A 17,465-nucleotide genomic window follows, 5' to 3' on the forward strand; every position below is an offset into this window, starting at 1 on the left:
AATGTATTAAAAAAATTATGTTAAATTTATTTCAAGTCTAATTCAGCATTGAAAATCGATCTAAGAAGATGAAATAATTTAATCAATCCTTCGAGTTGAGTTTTTGGAGTTGAAGATTTTTGAATCTACTGAAGCGTACCACGAACAAAGTTAAATGTTTATCGTTTCTTTTTTTTCTTTTTTTTTTTGTTCAAATTATTCCAGCCAACATTATTGGGACAGTTTTCTCAGTACATTAATATACTATGGAAAAGTTGATTATTTCAGTACCATATGTATAAGATATATACAGAACGGCGTGAATAATTTCAATAATAAAAATTTACGATAATGTCTTTTGGGACGAGATGAAAAGGATAATCTGAATTTACGTTGTATATTTAATTGAACAAAAAATGTTCAGATTGATACATATCATATTCTCACAACGTTTCGACAGAGCTGTTATTTATGCAAAGTTTTTCTGTTCAAAGTGACATTTACGCTTCTGGGTTATTTTTCAATTGATCGGCACTTTTCAAAAACAGGATAATATTCAAGCGATTCATTCCAAATATATAAAAATTCCGGATATGAAAAGTAATTTTTGAAAAAGAGGATGAGGATACTTCACTCGCGGCTAAGAGCCTTCGTCCGAATCCGTTATTACAATATGCAAATTGGCATCACCCACGAAGGCTACGTTTCTTTTGATCCTAACAAGGTATTATTAAAGTCTTTATGTCGCGTGATATAGTGTAATTACCAAAGACATCGCAAGATGTAGGCGATCGAATTCAACTCAAATTAAAACTCTAATCCGCTGAATAAACGTCTATGAAACTCATGAAGACGATTTTAACGGTTCCCGGCACGCGAACAACAGAACGGTCAAAGAACTACACATGCAAACTCGACTGAAACGAAGATGCAGATAGGGCAGATTCAGAGATGAATGCAAATAGGATTCAACGACTATTACAAATTTGATCGAACAAAAGATATTCAACTGACGGTTCACAGTGAATTAGTAGACCGCAAATTCGAAATATCGCCTTTAACAGCCAATTAGTATTTCTCGAACATTGACTTCAGATTCGCATCGCTGATGAGACATGAACTTGATAGTAGTAAGACGTATGGATCGGATGACCTACAAAGAGTGGGTCGCTGTGGCGTGTCGTTTTAAAAGGGAATTATTTTAACGCCATAAAATCGAATGTCATCTTGTCAATATCATCTAATGGTTTCAACCCAAAAGCATGAAACTTGAAAAAAAAATGGTTTGGAAAAATGAGGAAACATGGTGTGAATATTGAATATATTTAAAATGCAATGTTTAGAAAGAGGTAGGCTATATGCGGTGTTAATTTGTTTTAATGTCATTTTAACACTGTCCTAAAGCTCATGCTGGTACTTTAAGTCTGACGTTAAAGACCCGAAACGTAGCAATCTTTAATCTTAATGGGATAGCCCATTTTAAAATCTCCAGACCTGGTTTTAATAGACTGACATGCTGACCGTAAAAACGCTTTTCTAAACTACGCATGAAGGGTCAAAATATAAAAATAGTTGAAAAATTACGAGACGCATCAAAGCGATATTTGATGCGAAAGTAATTGAGAAAACGAGCCCGTCTACATCTGGTTGAGTAATGAGACAACGAAATTTTTCCTACGTGTTCCTGAAAGAAATTTTGCCCGTAGCATATGCTAGCAATTTATTATGGACTTTTACTATGGAAGCCATTTTGCAGATTATAACGTATCATTATCCATTCCTATTCTGAGCATGATCATCGCATTCATAAACTATTGGTTGCACTCACGATCCACTTTCGGCTACGCACGTTTCATTTCTCTTGTTTAGTATATACAGTACAAGTGTATACACATGTGTTCGAAAGCCCTATTTACAATGTAATTAAGAAGATGTTTCAATTTTGTGTCTATATCATAAATACCATATATATATTTGGATTCTTGTTTCAAAAACTTTTTTGCATCTGATGGGCGCATTAACACGTAGAAGAAGTGGAGAAACTAGATATTATCGAAGCCCAGATACTTGTACCACTAAGTGTTCACTCACTTCTTCCAAATTCTCTGACGCTCATCAGTACTTCAGTGTAGCTGTACGTTGACTGATTCACACTGGGAAATTCTGAAAGCCTGATTTGATCGACAATGTGATCACTGCTATTCTGCAAAATTCCTTCATATATCCCTTCGGCAAGAAAATAGTAGGGCCTGAAAATTATATAACTCTGCTATAATTTGCATTACTATAAAAAAAAATGTATATTTAGCTAATGTATTGTTATAAATTTTATCTGATATTCATTTTTGCATAAAAATTTCTTGAAATTAACTTTTGTGATTTTATGTATTCTTATTCACAAAGTTATTATAAAACGTCACATTCTCACCGTTCCTTCAAGTCGTCCTCGAAAACTTCAACACAAGTTCTGTGCCATCCATAGTATTGCAAAACACTGGAAACGCAATTTCCTACTTCTGTTGCTACAGGTCCAGTTCGAACCAGTGTGTTGATCAAATGGTCATTTTTCTGTATAATTAAATTCTGAGTAAATGCTTCTGTATAACTATAGAGCAAAATGATCAAATATAATAAAATTTCTTTATGAAAGTGCAGAATGTCAATTCAGATTTAACTGCAGTGTGGAGTTACAATGATATTCAATAATGGTTTCATATGAAGTTTCTGAATTTTTTTCAACAGTTGGGACAAAGGTTGGTGTTCAATTTGAAATAAAATAAATCTCCTTTTTGAAAATAAGGCACTTATGGGGGCCCGTCTTTGTATAAAGACGCCCCTTTTGAGCAGAGCTGTGTTTCTCCTAAAAGATACATTATTTTGGGGTTATTTTTGGAAATGATCAAAATATAACGTCACTAAAAATAATATTTTCACCCTTGTAACCGAATATTATATCTAAACTTGGATTTTATTTTTGCTTCAATGCGGATGAGGAAACCTAATTTAGGACATCGCGTTATATAATCGCCAGTTTAAAACTCTTTAAATCAATAACTGAGTATAGATTGAGTTTCCACGATAATAACAAAGTAGGGCGGTTAATCCTATTGCGAAGGTTATCTGAAAATCTCAGAATTGATACTTTGTGTGAGATTTATAGATAGAGACGCGGTATAAAAACTTTAGTAACTTTCCCCGCTATTTGCAGGTAATTTATTCGCCTATCTTTGACTGCGTTTTGCCAAGCAGCCCCGAAAGATGAAGCACACTTTCCTTGGTTATACTTACTCCATCGACAGGCCTTACGCTGCGCTCATAATAGTTGCATTGAGTATGAATTTATGAAAAAATTAAGCTGATGTTTTATTTTATTTATTCAACATACAATGAAATCCAAAAATATATAGTTTAGGGTTAATTTTATCATGTTTAAGTTTAAATCTTTCATACAAGACAAGAAAGCAGTTGGTAAACATTTAGAACGTTACATAATGACAAAATTTCAAACTTTTTGGAAATAAATAAACTAATGAAGTCTCTTTGGCATTTTTCAGCATTTGGGAGAAATTTTAAAAGTTATTTCTTTAACCATTCATTGAACTGACTATATCATGTTGTGTTCAAGCGATATCACAAAGAAAATATCACCTCGCAAGTCTTGTGGGTAGAATCGTAGACACATTAATTTTCATTATTGTGCTATAAAATGTGGAAATTTGCGTTACCTCTGACGCACTCGCGCAATCTGTAAATATATTCACCTCTCAAAGCGAGTAATATAATTTATAATCATTACATCTGGAAATGTTTGAGGTATTCCTCCACTGGGTTTAGCAAAAAAAATGGTCCAATTCTACTGGTTTTAAAATAGGAAACCATAAATAAGATTGATAAAATTAAGGCAAACATGTCACCTGTTGTATTAAAATCATTGGAACAAATAAGAATTAACGTTTTTCAAATACATTTTGTTTCGTTTTATTTCGAAGCATTGAGGCATTGTTAAATTTCACCAAATATTATCTGTATCCCGTTTATTCCGGATTTCACAAATTCTTTCCCGGATTGTTTGTTGTTGTTTGCAAGCTGCCATGACCTTTCGTGCGTCATAATAGGTCCGATAAAAAAATATATAAACATATCCCGAAAGAAACTGACCGTTCTTGTAGTTCTTGCTTAGTTATTTATCTTATACGGTAACGAGAAATCGTCCAAAATCACGAAGAGGCCGTGATGGTACCACTGATAAGGCTGCGGATAATTTCCAAACAAAAAAAACTCATTTTTGACGATGTTAGGGTAAATAAGGATGCAAAAATTTTTGACAACACAGATAAAATGTGCAAGTGCACAATAAAACATACATAATTAGTTTGAAATTTGCCTATCACTGTTGATTACCTAATAATATAACCAAATGTTCGCATTAAATCACCAAGTTATACGCTTTGCGAATCTTCAATATGGCAAGTTAGTTAAAGTAAAGTTGTTACATTTTTCATTTTCTCAACTAACGCAACATATCCCTCAAATAAATCGCGTTCTCTCTCTTTACTTATTGTTGATACTATCGATGAAGGTCATCGCTCATCAGAATCAGAACAAAAATTTTTTGCAAGAACTTTTTCGTAGAATTCGGAAATACCTATATGACTGAGTTTAAGCATATATTTTTTTCTAATGTAACATGTTACGTTACGAAGTAGGAAAAACAGTAAATTTTACTCGCTATTACAAGTGTCCAACCAAACATAGTTTGTGATAGATGCGCCATTGGTTCTACGGCAGTAAATCTGATATTATTATTATTAAAATATTCGGAAATGCGGACAAAATTTTTGATTACTATATTTTCGAAAAAATATGACGTTCCAGTCATTGATGACGTCACTAACCCTACTTATCAAAATGCGGGCGATATTTTTGAAAATTGTATTTTCAAAGAAATATGACGTAACACGCATCGATGACGTCCTCGAACACAACGTTTATTTTCACTAATAACAATATTTGAAAAAATATTATTATAGATCAGATATCATGAATATTTTTGAGTTACAAATAAAGCCTAGAACAACGATTACTTTCTTTTAGTTGTTTGAAATATTGTCTATATCTAAAATGGACGATATGATACCAATACAGGCAATTCTAAATGTCGTACTTGTAGAATGCTGTTATGTGAAATATTCGTTGTTATGACGCCAAACGTTGATAAAATGAATACACGAAATTACTTACTATTACGGATTAGGGAAGGTCATTTACACATTTATTTGTTACTACTTGAACGATATTGTATAGTGTGAATTGCTAAGTGAGCCTATTACACTGATGTTGAAATGTTTTTACTTGGCGATAATTCAAAGAATAGGTTGAATGTGGTTTATATACATTTACATACAAGTTGATGTAATATCGTACTCTGTATCACGTTCTCTTTTATCTCCGGTAGTTGTGGTCACGGTTTAATTTCGAACCATTACATTTTTAATAAATTAAAGAAATACTGAGAAACACCGCCCTAATTCATTTACTAAATAAATTTTTTTATATAAAAAAATATTTTTGCGGCCAAACATAAATTAGACATACAATAACGTTCTTTCACCCAAACATCTTTGTTCATGCGATATTCATTTACTGTTTACGAAATCGTATCAGTAGGTGTTGATTAGGTGCACTTTGTGTTCGTAAATTGTTTATGTTAAACTAAGGTCAAGAAACACTTTATTTTTATCTATTACCGGATTAAATCCCAGTTACAGTATGCACTTGTGAAAGTTGTTACAAAATACCAGCCACATATTTTAAAATATATACGTTGAAAATTTTATTCCGTTTATAATATGAAAATATTTATAATTAAAAGTGATTGTTCATGATAGGGTATTTTTCTTGTAGCTTTTTATGTCCAAAAACGTGACACTTTTCAACAATATTCTGTTAGAGCCACTAAAAACAATACGTGGTTTTTTATTCGAAAAGAAAAATTGCCTCAAATGTTTATACCTTGTTGTGTGATTTTTAGTGCTTTTTATAATAAATATAGCTTTTTTATATAAAAATTGAAAACACAAGCACGTTATTTTTCACTGATACTTATATTTTGAAATAGGACTGTAAGAATGTCGCAAAGAAAAAAAGACTCAATTTGATGTCTTGACAAACCATACACATTTGTGATTGGAACATTGAAAAAGTAAGACAACACCAGTTTAAGGCTTGAATTACAAGTAGACATGCTTCCGATATTTCTATAAAATAAGGTTAAAAAACGCATACAGACAGTGCGGATCTATTTTTGTATAATTTATCGTTGTCATCAAACTATATTTTATTAGATTGCTCTAGATATGACTCACTGTGAATATTTTTCGGTTATTCCATTCAAAAAATAACTATCATATTGGGTTAAATCTTGAGTCCCGTTTGAAAGCATGTTTATTATTTCACCGTATATAGTGCTACTTTCTCCCGAAACGTCGGAAAAAATTAACACGAAAATGTACTGTTTTGCGCCTGCAGTTATGTAGATAACGGAACAAAAATGTTTTACGATAATGTTTACAGCAATATATTCTACTAAAATACACTGTCCGATATGTCCTGAATACTTTTAATGACTTGCTATTTTACTTGTTTCCAATTAGATCAATTACGACGTGAGCTTGTGCAATAAAATTCACTTGAGTATCGAAATAGTATACAATATAGAATTGATTGTCCGTCAGATGTAAAAGGTTCAAGCGAACGTGTGTTTGAGATACAAAACACACACTATCCTATGAAAGGTTATATTTTTTGCATTTAGTGAACATTCCAATCACATTTTAGCAACGTTTGCATATTTTGTCAATACCAGGACGCCATTGGTTTTATTGTAATGAAATCGAAATAAGTTTTTGTAATGTCACAAATCTTAATGGGTGATCTCAAATGCGTTAAATGTTGGAGTTGAATGTCATAGATTTCATGACTTAGGGTTATAAATGCTACTTATTTTTCAGTCAGTCCTTGACCAAACAGACCCTCAAAGTACCGTCAAATTCAATAAGAATACCTGCTTTTCGAAATCCGTGGAAGCTTATGCGCCGTATAAAATTTTTTACTACTTTTATTTTATTACCTCCCGCAAAGTAACTGCGTAAGTGAAAATGTTTTAGTAACCGCTAACATGTTTCCTATCAATATCTAAATATACCATCTCTTGCTTTGACATTTAAATTTTTCCATTATAAATTCGGCGATTAAAAGATGTGAGTGCCGACGTCTACTATATACATTCGTAGGATAGGGATAGGAAGGATAGAAAAACTGATGTGTACACTAAAAATAAATTCATGATAAACCTCAACGTAAATAGTAAACGATAATTGGTGTATGCACTATGATATCGGGTCCAGTTTGATAACACTTGGCATAGGTTTTTGTCGATGCCTCTTAGTACATTACCAAACTGGAGGCATACTATTCTAAGTACATTCCTACCTAATGAACCGGTTTCGACCACATATAATTGTGATGGGAGCACGGCAAAGCAATATATTTTAAGTTCAATTTTATCCAGACCAATAACAACCATTACAGGTACAGCGAGTAAATTTCACTCATACACGAAATCTGGTATAGGATTTCCGACAACTTTCCAAATAATACCCAAGAATTATTTTTTTGCGTGGATTGGTTTGTCTTGGAACGAGACTTTGAACTTTCAAGTTACTTCCGATGTACAAAACGACGCACCCTCCACGACGCAAACATTGTTGTCATTAGACCGCCTGATTACGTCGTTTTTGTAGGCGGTGTCGAGAAAATTGAGAGTTTGGGACCAGCCCTCTAAATTTGTATAGCCGATTTTTTAAATAAAAAAGAAATGGATATTTCATGTCATTAACGCGATTCAATTACACGGTGAGATCCTGAAGTTTTTGTACCGGTCTGAACACGATATTTGGGTATTTTCTCAAAATAATTGACGTAAAATTGGTTTGTTAGCAAGGTCGTAAAATGCTCAGGTTCAGCTTGAATTACTAACACACTACTGGAACGATGGCTGTAGATATAGCACACCTACTTTACAAGTTCGGGGAACACACAGTGCCATTTATTAAAAGGCGCGCAACTATATATCATGTCATATTTTGAAATACTTTCGGTACAGTTTGGATTTTCGTTGTGTTTTTGCTCTGTTACAACAACAAATCTATAGCTATTTTTGCTCAAAAGATTTTGCTTCCAGCTCTTGTATAATTGATATATCTGCTTACAATAGAAGACTTGTGGTTCATTTTGAGCTATTCGAGTTCGAAATGTATTACGAAATCTGTGCTTTTCGGGGTGATTCAGGTTTGTCTTTTTTTAGGTTTCAAAACAACACTGGTTCAAACAATGTTAATAATATTAAGTTTACGTCTGGTTTATCCCGAAAAATATGTCGCTTCTCTTTCATCAGCGGAAGTTTTCGTATTCCTCACGCATTCCGCACGGGACCAATGCGCAGCGAATTTGTTGATGCGAGCGTAGCATTTTCGTCGGACTGTGGCACCGAACGGCACCGAATGTGTTGGCCTGCTGTGAATCGATGGATGTCCAGATAAGACTGACGTCATCGAATCAAATCTTCGAAACTCTTTTGACTCGATGCGGTAAAGTTATCAGTGGCTGTAACCTGTTTTTGTTTGGAGCGTTAAAACTTTGATGACAGGATAGACCCTAATTATATCTATTGTAAAATCACCGGGAGAAAGGCACAATGCATTGGAAAATCAAATCGGGTCGAAAAGATTAGTAAATTGGTCAAAAGTTGGAATTATTGTTATTATATTATTTTTAGTACGTACTTTCGCTATAATCAGTACTGCATGCTTTTTCACTGTATTAGTATATGAATAAGTGAAAACGCATTCATTTCAACAATTTACTGAACATAAACTAGTGCTGCTTTCTATGCGATCTTCGCAGTTGTACGCAGAAAACAGCATTTTAAGCATTTACAAGCACTATGCCTATCTGGATTTAAACTTGAACAGGCCTGATAATTATCTAAATCAATTATATGTTTTGGTTAGGATAGGTACAACTGTACACCCGTACGCTTCTCATTATTCCCGCTTTGAAAGTGTACGGTAAGTCAATTTTTTATAGGTAAGTATTACCCATACATACTCGAGTTAGATTTTGCTATATTTCCATCACAGGATGGGCAAAAATTTATTCTTCAATTATCCTGTTCATGGTGATTTATCTTAGAATCATGCATGGTTGATGCTTTTGTTTGTACTATTATTCACACCCTCAATGGAAAAGAAACAAAAACAAAATAATGACGAACCAGTCGCTTGCACGCAAGGCAGCTGAGTCACAAAAATATCAATGAAATCGTGAAACTACGAAATATTTCGAAATTCAAAATTGATTTAATCGCTATGATATCTTGATTATAAAAATTGAAAACAAACGACCACGAGCTCAAAAATTATTCGACAAACTATTTTTTAATATCGCGGGGACATTTTGACACTCATTCATTCATTGTTGAGAATGAGCAACTAATAAACAAGAAAAAGAATACCAACAACAACAACAGCATAATAACAAAACGATTTATAGATCTACTTTGTGTCCAAGAAGTAACAAATAAAATCTTTAAATAATTGCAGTCTCTTTCCCATGAACTGGTATCTAAAATAACATACTGGTAGGTGGTTGAATGCGAAATTGCGACTATTTTTAGTGATTCGCTATTTATTATGACGAACTTCCTATACTACAGTTATGAAATAACTACGTGAGGGCAAATTGAATATGAAAGAATTCCTGTATTAAATATTATTCTCTTGAATTCATTTTTTTTAATATAAATATTTTTTCTAATATTAGATTCTGCATAGGAATATTTTATAACAGAACAACACTAGCATCAGAAATGTTAACTTTGTCATATTTCCTGTTTTGGTTGTGTTCACCATAAAAAACCTAGGAATTATTCGATAGGCGTATACAGCGTTATAACCCTATTTTACATCGTATATATCGAGCAAGGGTCAGATTGGTCATTGTTACCTTAAGCCTAGAAGCTGAGATAGTGTGAAAAAATACATGGTAGGTCATGCAGAAAAATGGTAGTTCATAAATTTAAACTACAGCTGGGATAATTCCGCGTTCAGATGAACGACATGAAAACTCAATAAAAAGGACCAGGCGTACGGACGAAGTGATGCTCACCACGTTGAATACAATCTTTGATTTTAATAAAGATATTCTTTTATCTTATCTGCCATCTCAATTTCATTTGATAGTTTGCACTAAAGAACTAAAAAATATGTTTTTGCTTTTACAGCCGGCACTGGAAAATAAGAAGGATAATAAGGTTACAGCGATAGAACATCGAAAATATGTTGTTGTCGTTCGGCACGTAATAATAATGATAGCCGGTCTGATAAGTTACGTAGGGCATTTAAGGCTGAGCAATTTGCGTTGTATCATTATTACTCGTTGAAAAATTTGAAAAATGTGGTTTCTCAGAAAAGTGAATAAACAAAGAATTTTGAGGTTTCTCTGGCTCGACTGAACGAATTGTTTACACAAAACAGGGAAATGTCGATAATTCGATCTTATGAAATGTTGCCAGTGTTTTATTAAAGTATAATCCCCGGGATAAACTTGCTTTTTGATTAGACCAACCGCCGTAGCGTTTTTCAATCCAGGGAAATAACATTTAAATTTGGGAGTTCAGAAATATTTTAGTTTTGTTTGTATTTTGCATCTTACGGCATTGTATAAAGCTTTGAATTGCGAGGCACACGAAGTATAGTCGGTCATGCTGAACCGCTAACTTTGTCCATATAGAGTTTTGTTAGGTGTCGTGAAAAGATTTTTATTTAGTTGAATCCACTTTGGCTTCTTGTAATACATAAATACGTAATTTTTTATCAAATGATCAACCAAACAAAAATGGGTATTTACTCTTATTTTAATTTGCACTGGATTGCCACTTCGATTATTCGTTTGAACAACTGATTTCTATCAAATAAATGTATTAGAAAAAGCTTTGAAATATTTAAAAAAAATTCCATCGGACGCTTTGGTATAGTCAAAACTCTTAACCCGTACTCGACACAATTTAAGATAGTACCCTCTATTGACTTTATGCAGTTCAAATAAACTTGCTACGGGGAATAAGTGATGTAATGAATCGTGCGTACCAAGCTATGTCAATGTCGTCAGTTTATATTGAAACATTCTGGATTATACTCGCCGCAGCGTCCGGTATCCATAAAGATTGATTGACGTAAACGAATTCAAGTTTCTTTGTAAGAAAGCTAACGTAATTCTATGGTTGGATTTTCTGCGATGTATTTCCAATCACGAATACAACTCAAGAGAATGGACAATGGTTATGTTTCAACTATAGAGACAATACTTAAAGAAAAGAACCCTCATTGACCTCAATTACAATCACACTGCGCCATCAACACATCTTTAGACGCCATATCGATTAGTAAACTACTTAGACAGATAGTTGTGAATGATACATAAACTTGTCATATGTCATAAATGTCTTTGTTTTCCACGTACCAAGTAAGACTTGTACAAGAAATATTGTTACGTGCGAGTTATATACCATAAATCAGTTTTATTGAGTGTACTTTTACAGTCGTGTATAGTGTGGCAAGTAAACTATAAGTCAAGTAAGTTCTAAGTTTATCCTCGCCAATCATGAACTTACCTTTGCACGGGTTTTCAGACGTCAAAAACACAGTTTATATTTTTCTTTACTAATTTACATCAAAAGCTGTAACACACACAATGGAAATTCGTCTGTCGTCGATGTCGCGGACGTTTTTACTGATAGATTATTTAAAATGCAACTATGTCTAAACGGATTGAAATATTTTAAAACATTACACTAACCCTCAATCCGGATGAAATTGATCTGGGGCTGACATGTAAAATATTCCAATGTGTTGTGAAGGCGGCGACTCGTGAAGTAGCATAACTGCTCATTGGTCCAATCATGACTCCCATTTTATCTTCCATCCTCGCATCAACGGAAGCAATTTGTGAAACTCTACAAAACAATAAATATGATGAATAATAAAGAATATGCTTATAAAAGATTTGATGACAGGTTTACGAATATATTCTAAAATGACAATAAACTTGGACAAATTTTCATATTTATTCCTTCGATTTTCCTTCTGATAAAAATGAATTAGCTCAATCATCAAAAGTAGCGGTGGTTTTAAAAAAAAAGACAGGCGACACAATTCACGTCAAGCAGCAAGCACAATGTAAATATTGTTGATGGGTGCGTGATTTGTACTATTTTTAGGCTCGTGTATGTGTTGAATGTAATTTAGACCTTTAGACGATGCCGGGCATATTTAATTTTAATATTCATTTTTACTTTTTACATTTTTGCATTAGGGTAATCTAAAATCTCCGGAAGTATTCAGTTTTCATGTATTTTCGATTTGAGTGCATTACCTAATGAAAATTAATCAATGGTCGAATGAATAACTTTTCTCTTCTGTTTGCGACAGATGAATCTATTACTTAACTTCACTCAAATTTGAAATAATTGGATCGTTTGTCAAGCTCAATCGATAGAATTTTCACAACAGTTTTTACATTGTGATGGTTGAATATTGATATTTTGAAATTAAACTTTATATGCTTGGTAATATTTATACATCACCGTGACTAGATGTATAATTTTATGTGATTGTACATTTACAGGACACAATTTAATATGATCCTCTTTTGTGTTGCCTTAGTCCCACACAAAAAAGTACACATGCGCTAGTCACACAAAAAATGCGGTTTGTATCAAGATATCAGCATTTCTGTTTATAACAGGAACGATGATATTTTTAGTAAATCATAAAGTACTATTGTCTGCAGATTCTACAATAGTTATAGTACAATACATTTTAGGCTTACCTTGAAGACGCATACCCGTGTTCTCCGCTACAATCTCTATATTGTAACTGGATATCGAATTCTCCTGCGATGCCACTGGCTTTAATTTCCTCCATTGCAAGATCCAAGGCAGGTTTTATAAACGGATACGACCACGGGTAAAAATTGTAGCCCATTTCAAAGCATTGAATTCGTTCATACAAAGTTTCGTAACTTGTACAAGCGCTTAGATAGTCATAGTCACCCATTACGTAGTTTTCTCCTGAATCTCCCTCGGAATAGTCACTGTAGTCCGGCTGGTATACCATTTCATCCTCGGACAGTTTTAGATCTTGTAATATATTGTATATTGCAGTTATTCCAGGAGCCATAACAGTGATGTTTATAACTCTTGTTGATTTTACAAGAACAATACTCTCAAATATTAACGCGAACACGACAAGTGGACGAAACATCGTTTTTCTTCAACTTCAACTGACGTATAGTAAGTAACTTATTTGTTTTTCAACATAGACTGAAAAGTTTGATGATTCTCGCTTTTCTATAAAATATATATAAAACAAATATCATCAAATTTGAATCTTCTGTCTCAAAAAATCGGTGAATTAAAAATGCTCTCGAGTGATATATTTTTGACGCTCAATATTTTCGATTTTGAGAAATATGTCGACTTTATATTTTTCTTGACCTAGCTTAGCTGTAAAGATTAAACCTGCTTACTATATGAATGATCTTCTTAACCACGCGACATCATTTACAAACTAAGTAATAAAACACTTTAAAACTAAACAACTGTCAGCCAAACCTTAATAAAACGTCTTATCAGTTTTCTACGAATGACGATCGAGGGTCGAATGATGCTGTCAAGATCCAAAGAAGCAAATAAATAATCTTTCGGAAGTTCAACAATCATTGAGGAAGAAAGGTCGAAACGAGAGAAGTGAAAGTCAAAATGAGAGAACGAAAAAATAATATTCACCTATGACAGAAGACGAATGCAAATCATTCCGCACAAGGAAAGGTGTTGATTACAGTGTAATAAAACCTAGTGAATTTACTGGAATTTCATAGTAAGTAAAACATGTTATATCTAACTGAAATATTAAGATGACTTATACACACCACGAGAGTTTTATAATCAAGATCATTTAATTTGAATTTCAAATGTTAATTATTTTATAAAAATCCTGAATTTGATGTGAGAGATAAATAACTAATTTACAGAAATTGATGCAGATGCAGCCAATTCGGAGGGCATTGGGAAAACGAAAATGCTGTGTTCCTTGAATGTCGATGGATAATATAGTGTAAACGCGAAGGTGTTTTGAATGTTCTTCAGAGTATTGTAAGTGAAGTTGAAGTTTGTATAAGTCATTCATGGAACTCGAATCACAACAACTTGTTAATAATAAAACAAAAATTATTTTTATGCGATCATGAAATCGTACGTTAAATAGAATACTCGTAGGATTTATACAGGATAAGCGATATAATAATAAAAAAGGTCTGATTTATTTTTGAGAAAAAAAGTCAACATAATTGAATGTAAAATTGTGTGCCGGGAACTGGAAGAATATGGACTGTTTGCTGAAGATGAACAAATATTTTGGACAAAAAATGGCCCTAGTCTACAGTGATCGAAACGTATTTATTATGAAATAATAATCATTTACACGAATGCTCACAATATACCTATTATTCATCCCATTCAATTTATTCACTGTGAAAGCCATCAGAGTCAGAATATTCCTGTCTCTGTAATTGGTTTCGTGAAGTGTGCGTGGTTCCGTGTTCAAAGTAAAGACGATACAAATTGGTCAAGGTTAAATGGAACCCGTTCTCCGTTTTATTGAATGCCACATATTTGCTTTGTATCCATAATCCTTAACGTCAGAGTTTTTCACGCTCGATTAAACTTATTCAAAACAATTCTACTGAAGTTTTAAATACCTCCTTGTTATGAGGTAATAAAAGTTTGAAATTTTGTTAGAAACAGATCACACTAATCAAGAAAATCAAATGTTTATATTATTTGATCTCGACACATGACTATTTTATGCCGAGCATAGTTAGTGGCATAAACCAGGGGTGTGCAACCTGCGGCCCGCGGGCCAAATGTGGCCTACATAGAAAAACTGTGCGGCACGCGGAGAAGTGCCAATTTTGAATAGTGTGAGGAAAATAGACTTCGAATTGCTGGCATTTCCATTGAAGCAAATTTGGAAACATTAGTCAGGAAAATAAGCCAGCTACAAATATCTCACTGAATTCGTTTAAAGTCGGTGTGACAATAAATTTGAATAGCATTTTTTTTTCAGAAGTTCATGCGTGTTGACTCATCAGTTTTGCAAGGACCCCGGATAACGCCATAAGATCAATAACAAAAAGAAACTATTTTTGTGCATAAAGGTTGCACACCTCTGGCATAAACAATACAACAGAATGCTTTTTTAGACAATCTAAAATAAACGTAATCTTCAGTGTTTTCAAGAGTGTTTAAATCACATAAATATTGCAAATTTCTAATCCGGGGAAGTCTGTCAATCGAAGCGTTTTGTAATGCAATTTTTAAGGTGTGATGCCTGACTTTAAAACCACCCAGTACAACTGTTTTGATACGCGCTATCCCAGTAAAAACACCAAGTAAACACATAGAGTCGAACTTACCGTAGACTTCCGCAAAAATGATTTTCGTGGGCGAATTTGCATGTGTCGTTTTGGTGAATGTAAATGTTGTCTAAATAAGCATTTGAAACTTTTTTCAATAAAAATTTTTGGAAATTTTCTTATAGGACGCTGATGTCATAAGAAAATCTGTTACCTTTGGTTGACTTTGAACATTGGAGACAACAGAATGCTGATACTTCGCAGAAAAGACTTGTGGAAAATTGATTAGTATACCGCAATGACCAAGATTGCTATCTACAGTAGATCTATTCTCTACTGTGTTGTGTTGACTATGATAGATTACCAGCATAATCTTTTTTCGTAGTAATCGTTCACAGTGGTTAAAAACAATATTATGTCGTTACGTCCTTTTTAAATTTATACGGTAAACTTGTTACTTAATTACACTCCATTTTTATTTGTATATTGTTGAGAAAGATACTAATTTTAAATAAGATGACGTAACTTATAATGCTGGAGATGTAACTCAATTTTGTTATCTCCAACTGCGTAACGACAGTCCAAGGTATTGTACCTGTTACTACGAGACTATTGCTTCATATTGCCATATGGTCAACTTACAATAATATTCATGTAAATTGTCTTCAGGTTGCGAGTTGAGATCTCTTGAATAGCACACAAGTAGATTAATCGACGTAAAGCACTCTCCAATGCATCATCATGCCCTATTTTCATGCATACAACCATGACCAGCAGCACCAACAGTTTTCTTTGCGTACGAATAGAGTTAATATATCCGAAGAAACGTTTAGATCGAACATGGGCAAAGTACTGCCCGCGGGCCATGGCCGGCCTATTGGGTAATTCAATCTGGCCCCTCTGATGCTGCCACAACCAAATCAAATTCAGATTTTATTGTTTTAGCTAAAAATAGCTCAATGAATTTCTTGAGATTGCTGTTAAAATTAGTTTTGGCCAGAAGTGTATTGTTTTTCACCTTTGCTTAGTAATACTGTAAATATTGTTCATAAAATGTAACTTTTTACGTCACACTTTCATGGCCCGCCAGTCTGGGTGGGCAAGATTTATGACCCCTTGTTTAAAAACCGTGTCCACCACTGGTTTAGATACTAAACGCACACAATAAATTACTGAAATATTGAGTTTGGACAGAATTAATCGAATTGTAGGAAATTTGATACGACATATCACAGTATCATAATAATATACATTTTAAAAATACAACAAATAAACAATACAATCATAATAAACAAATAAACAATAAACAATTAATGATGCATATCCATCCGAGTCAATAATAAGGATAACGCTGTCAAAATAAAGTTTTCTTCCGAAATTTTGCGGTTTTATTTCTTATATTTATTATTTGTTTAATTTTGGTTGAAGAGATATGTCAATCTGAATGCATGACGAATTCCATACGTCATAGCATCGATCGTTTTTATAGATTTCATAGAATTAAATCGAAAATTAATTTCAATAAGTTTAGTCACAAACACAAAATATATCACCTAGCAACAAGCTCCATCAACAATTCATCTTCTTTTTGAAGAGTATGTGTAGAGAGCAAAACGCAAGTTTTTGGAAGAAAAATTCTAGTATAAAAAGGAATAATCAAATACGGGAAAATTTATGACTACATATATATACATTTTTTTGATAATTAATTTCTTTTGAGATTGGCTTCCGCCCAATTCTCTTTGTCATTGTAATTGCATTCTACTGGTAGTTTCTAATAAATATATGAAAATTTTTTTTTTTTTGAAACGGGGGTTATTTGAATGAACATGTTGTTCATATTTAAACTAAAATACAAAATGAAATGAAATTTTACTTATCATGTAATACAATGCTTTTTTAGCCTAGGTGGTCATGCTATGAATATATTAAATATGAATCTAATTTTCTCT

General features: G+C 33.1%; 1 protein-coding gene across 2 annotated transcripts in view; it reads right to left on the reverse strand.

Annotated features, from left to right (window-relative positions):
• The window catches only part of LOC120344329 (atrial natriuretic peptide receptor 1-like), a 35,452-nt gene extending 22,009 nt beyond the window's left edge, over nucleotides 1-13,443 (reverse strand). For both annotated transcript variants that reach the window (XM_039413494.2, XM_039413493.2), the window contains exons 1-4: nucleotides 12,928-13,443; nucleotides 11,896-12,052; nucleotides 2,408-2,547; nucleotides 2,071-2,228 (exon numbers count right to left, since the gene is read on the reverse strand). In XM_039413494.2, coding sequence (XP_039269428.2) covers nucleotides 2,071-2,228; nucleotides 2,408-2,547; nucleotides 11,896-12,052; nucleotides 12,928-13,361 — 889 coding nt within the window. In that variant the 5' untranslated portion in view covers nucleotides 13,362-13,443. The remainder of the gene's footprint in view (nucleotides 1-2,070; nucleotides 2,229-2,407; nucleotides 2,548-11,895; nucleotides 12,053-12,927) is intronic.
• Between the last annotated feature and the right edge of the window lie 4,022 nt (nucleotides 13,444-17,465).

Source organism: Styela clava, chromosome 5 (assembly GCF_964204865.1).
Source record: "Styela clava chromosome 5, kaStyClav1.hap1.2, whole genome shotgun sequence".
Classification (NCBI taxonomy): Eukaryota; Metazoa; Chordata; class Ascidiacea; order Stolidobranchia; family Styelidae; genus Styela; species Styela clava.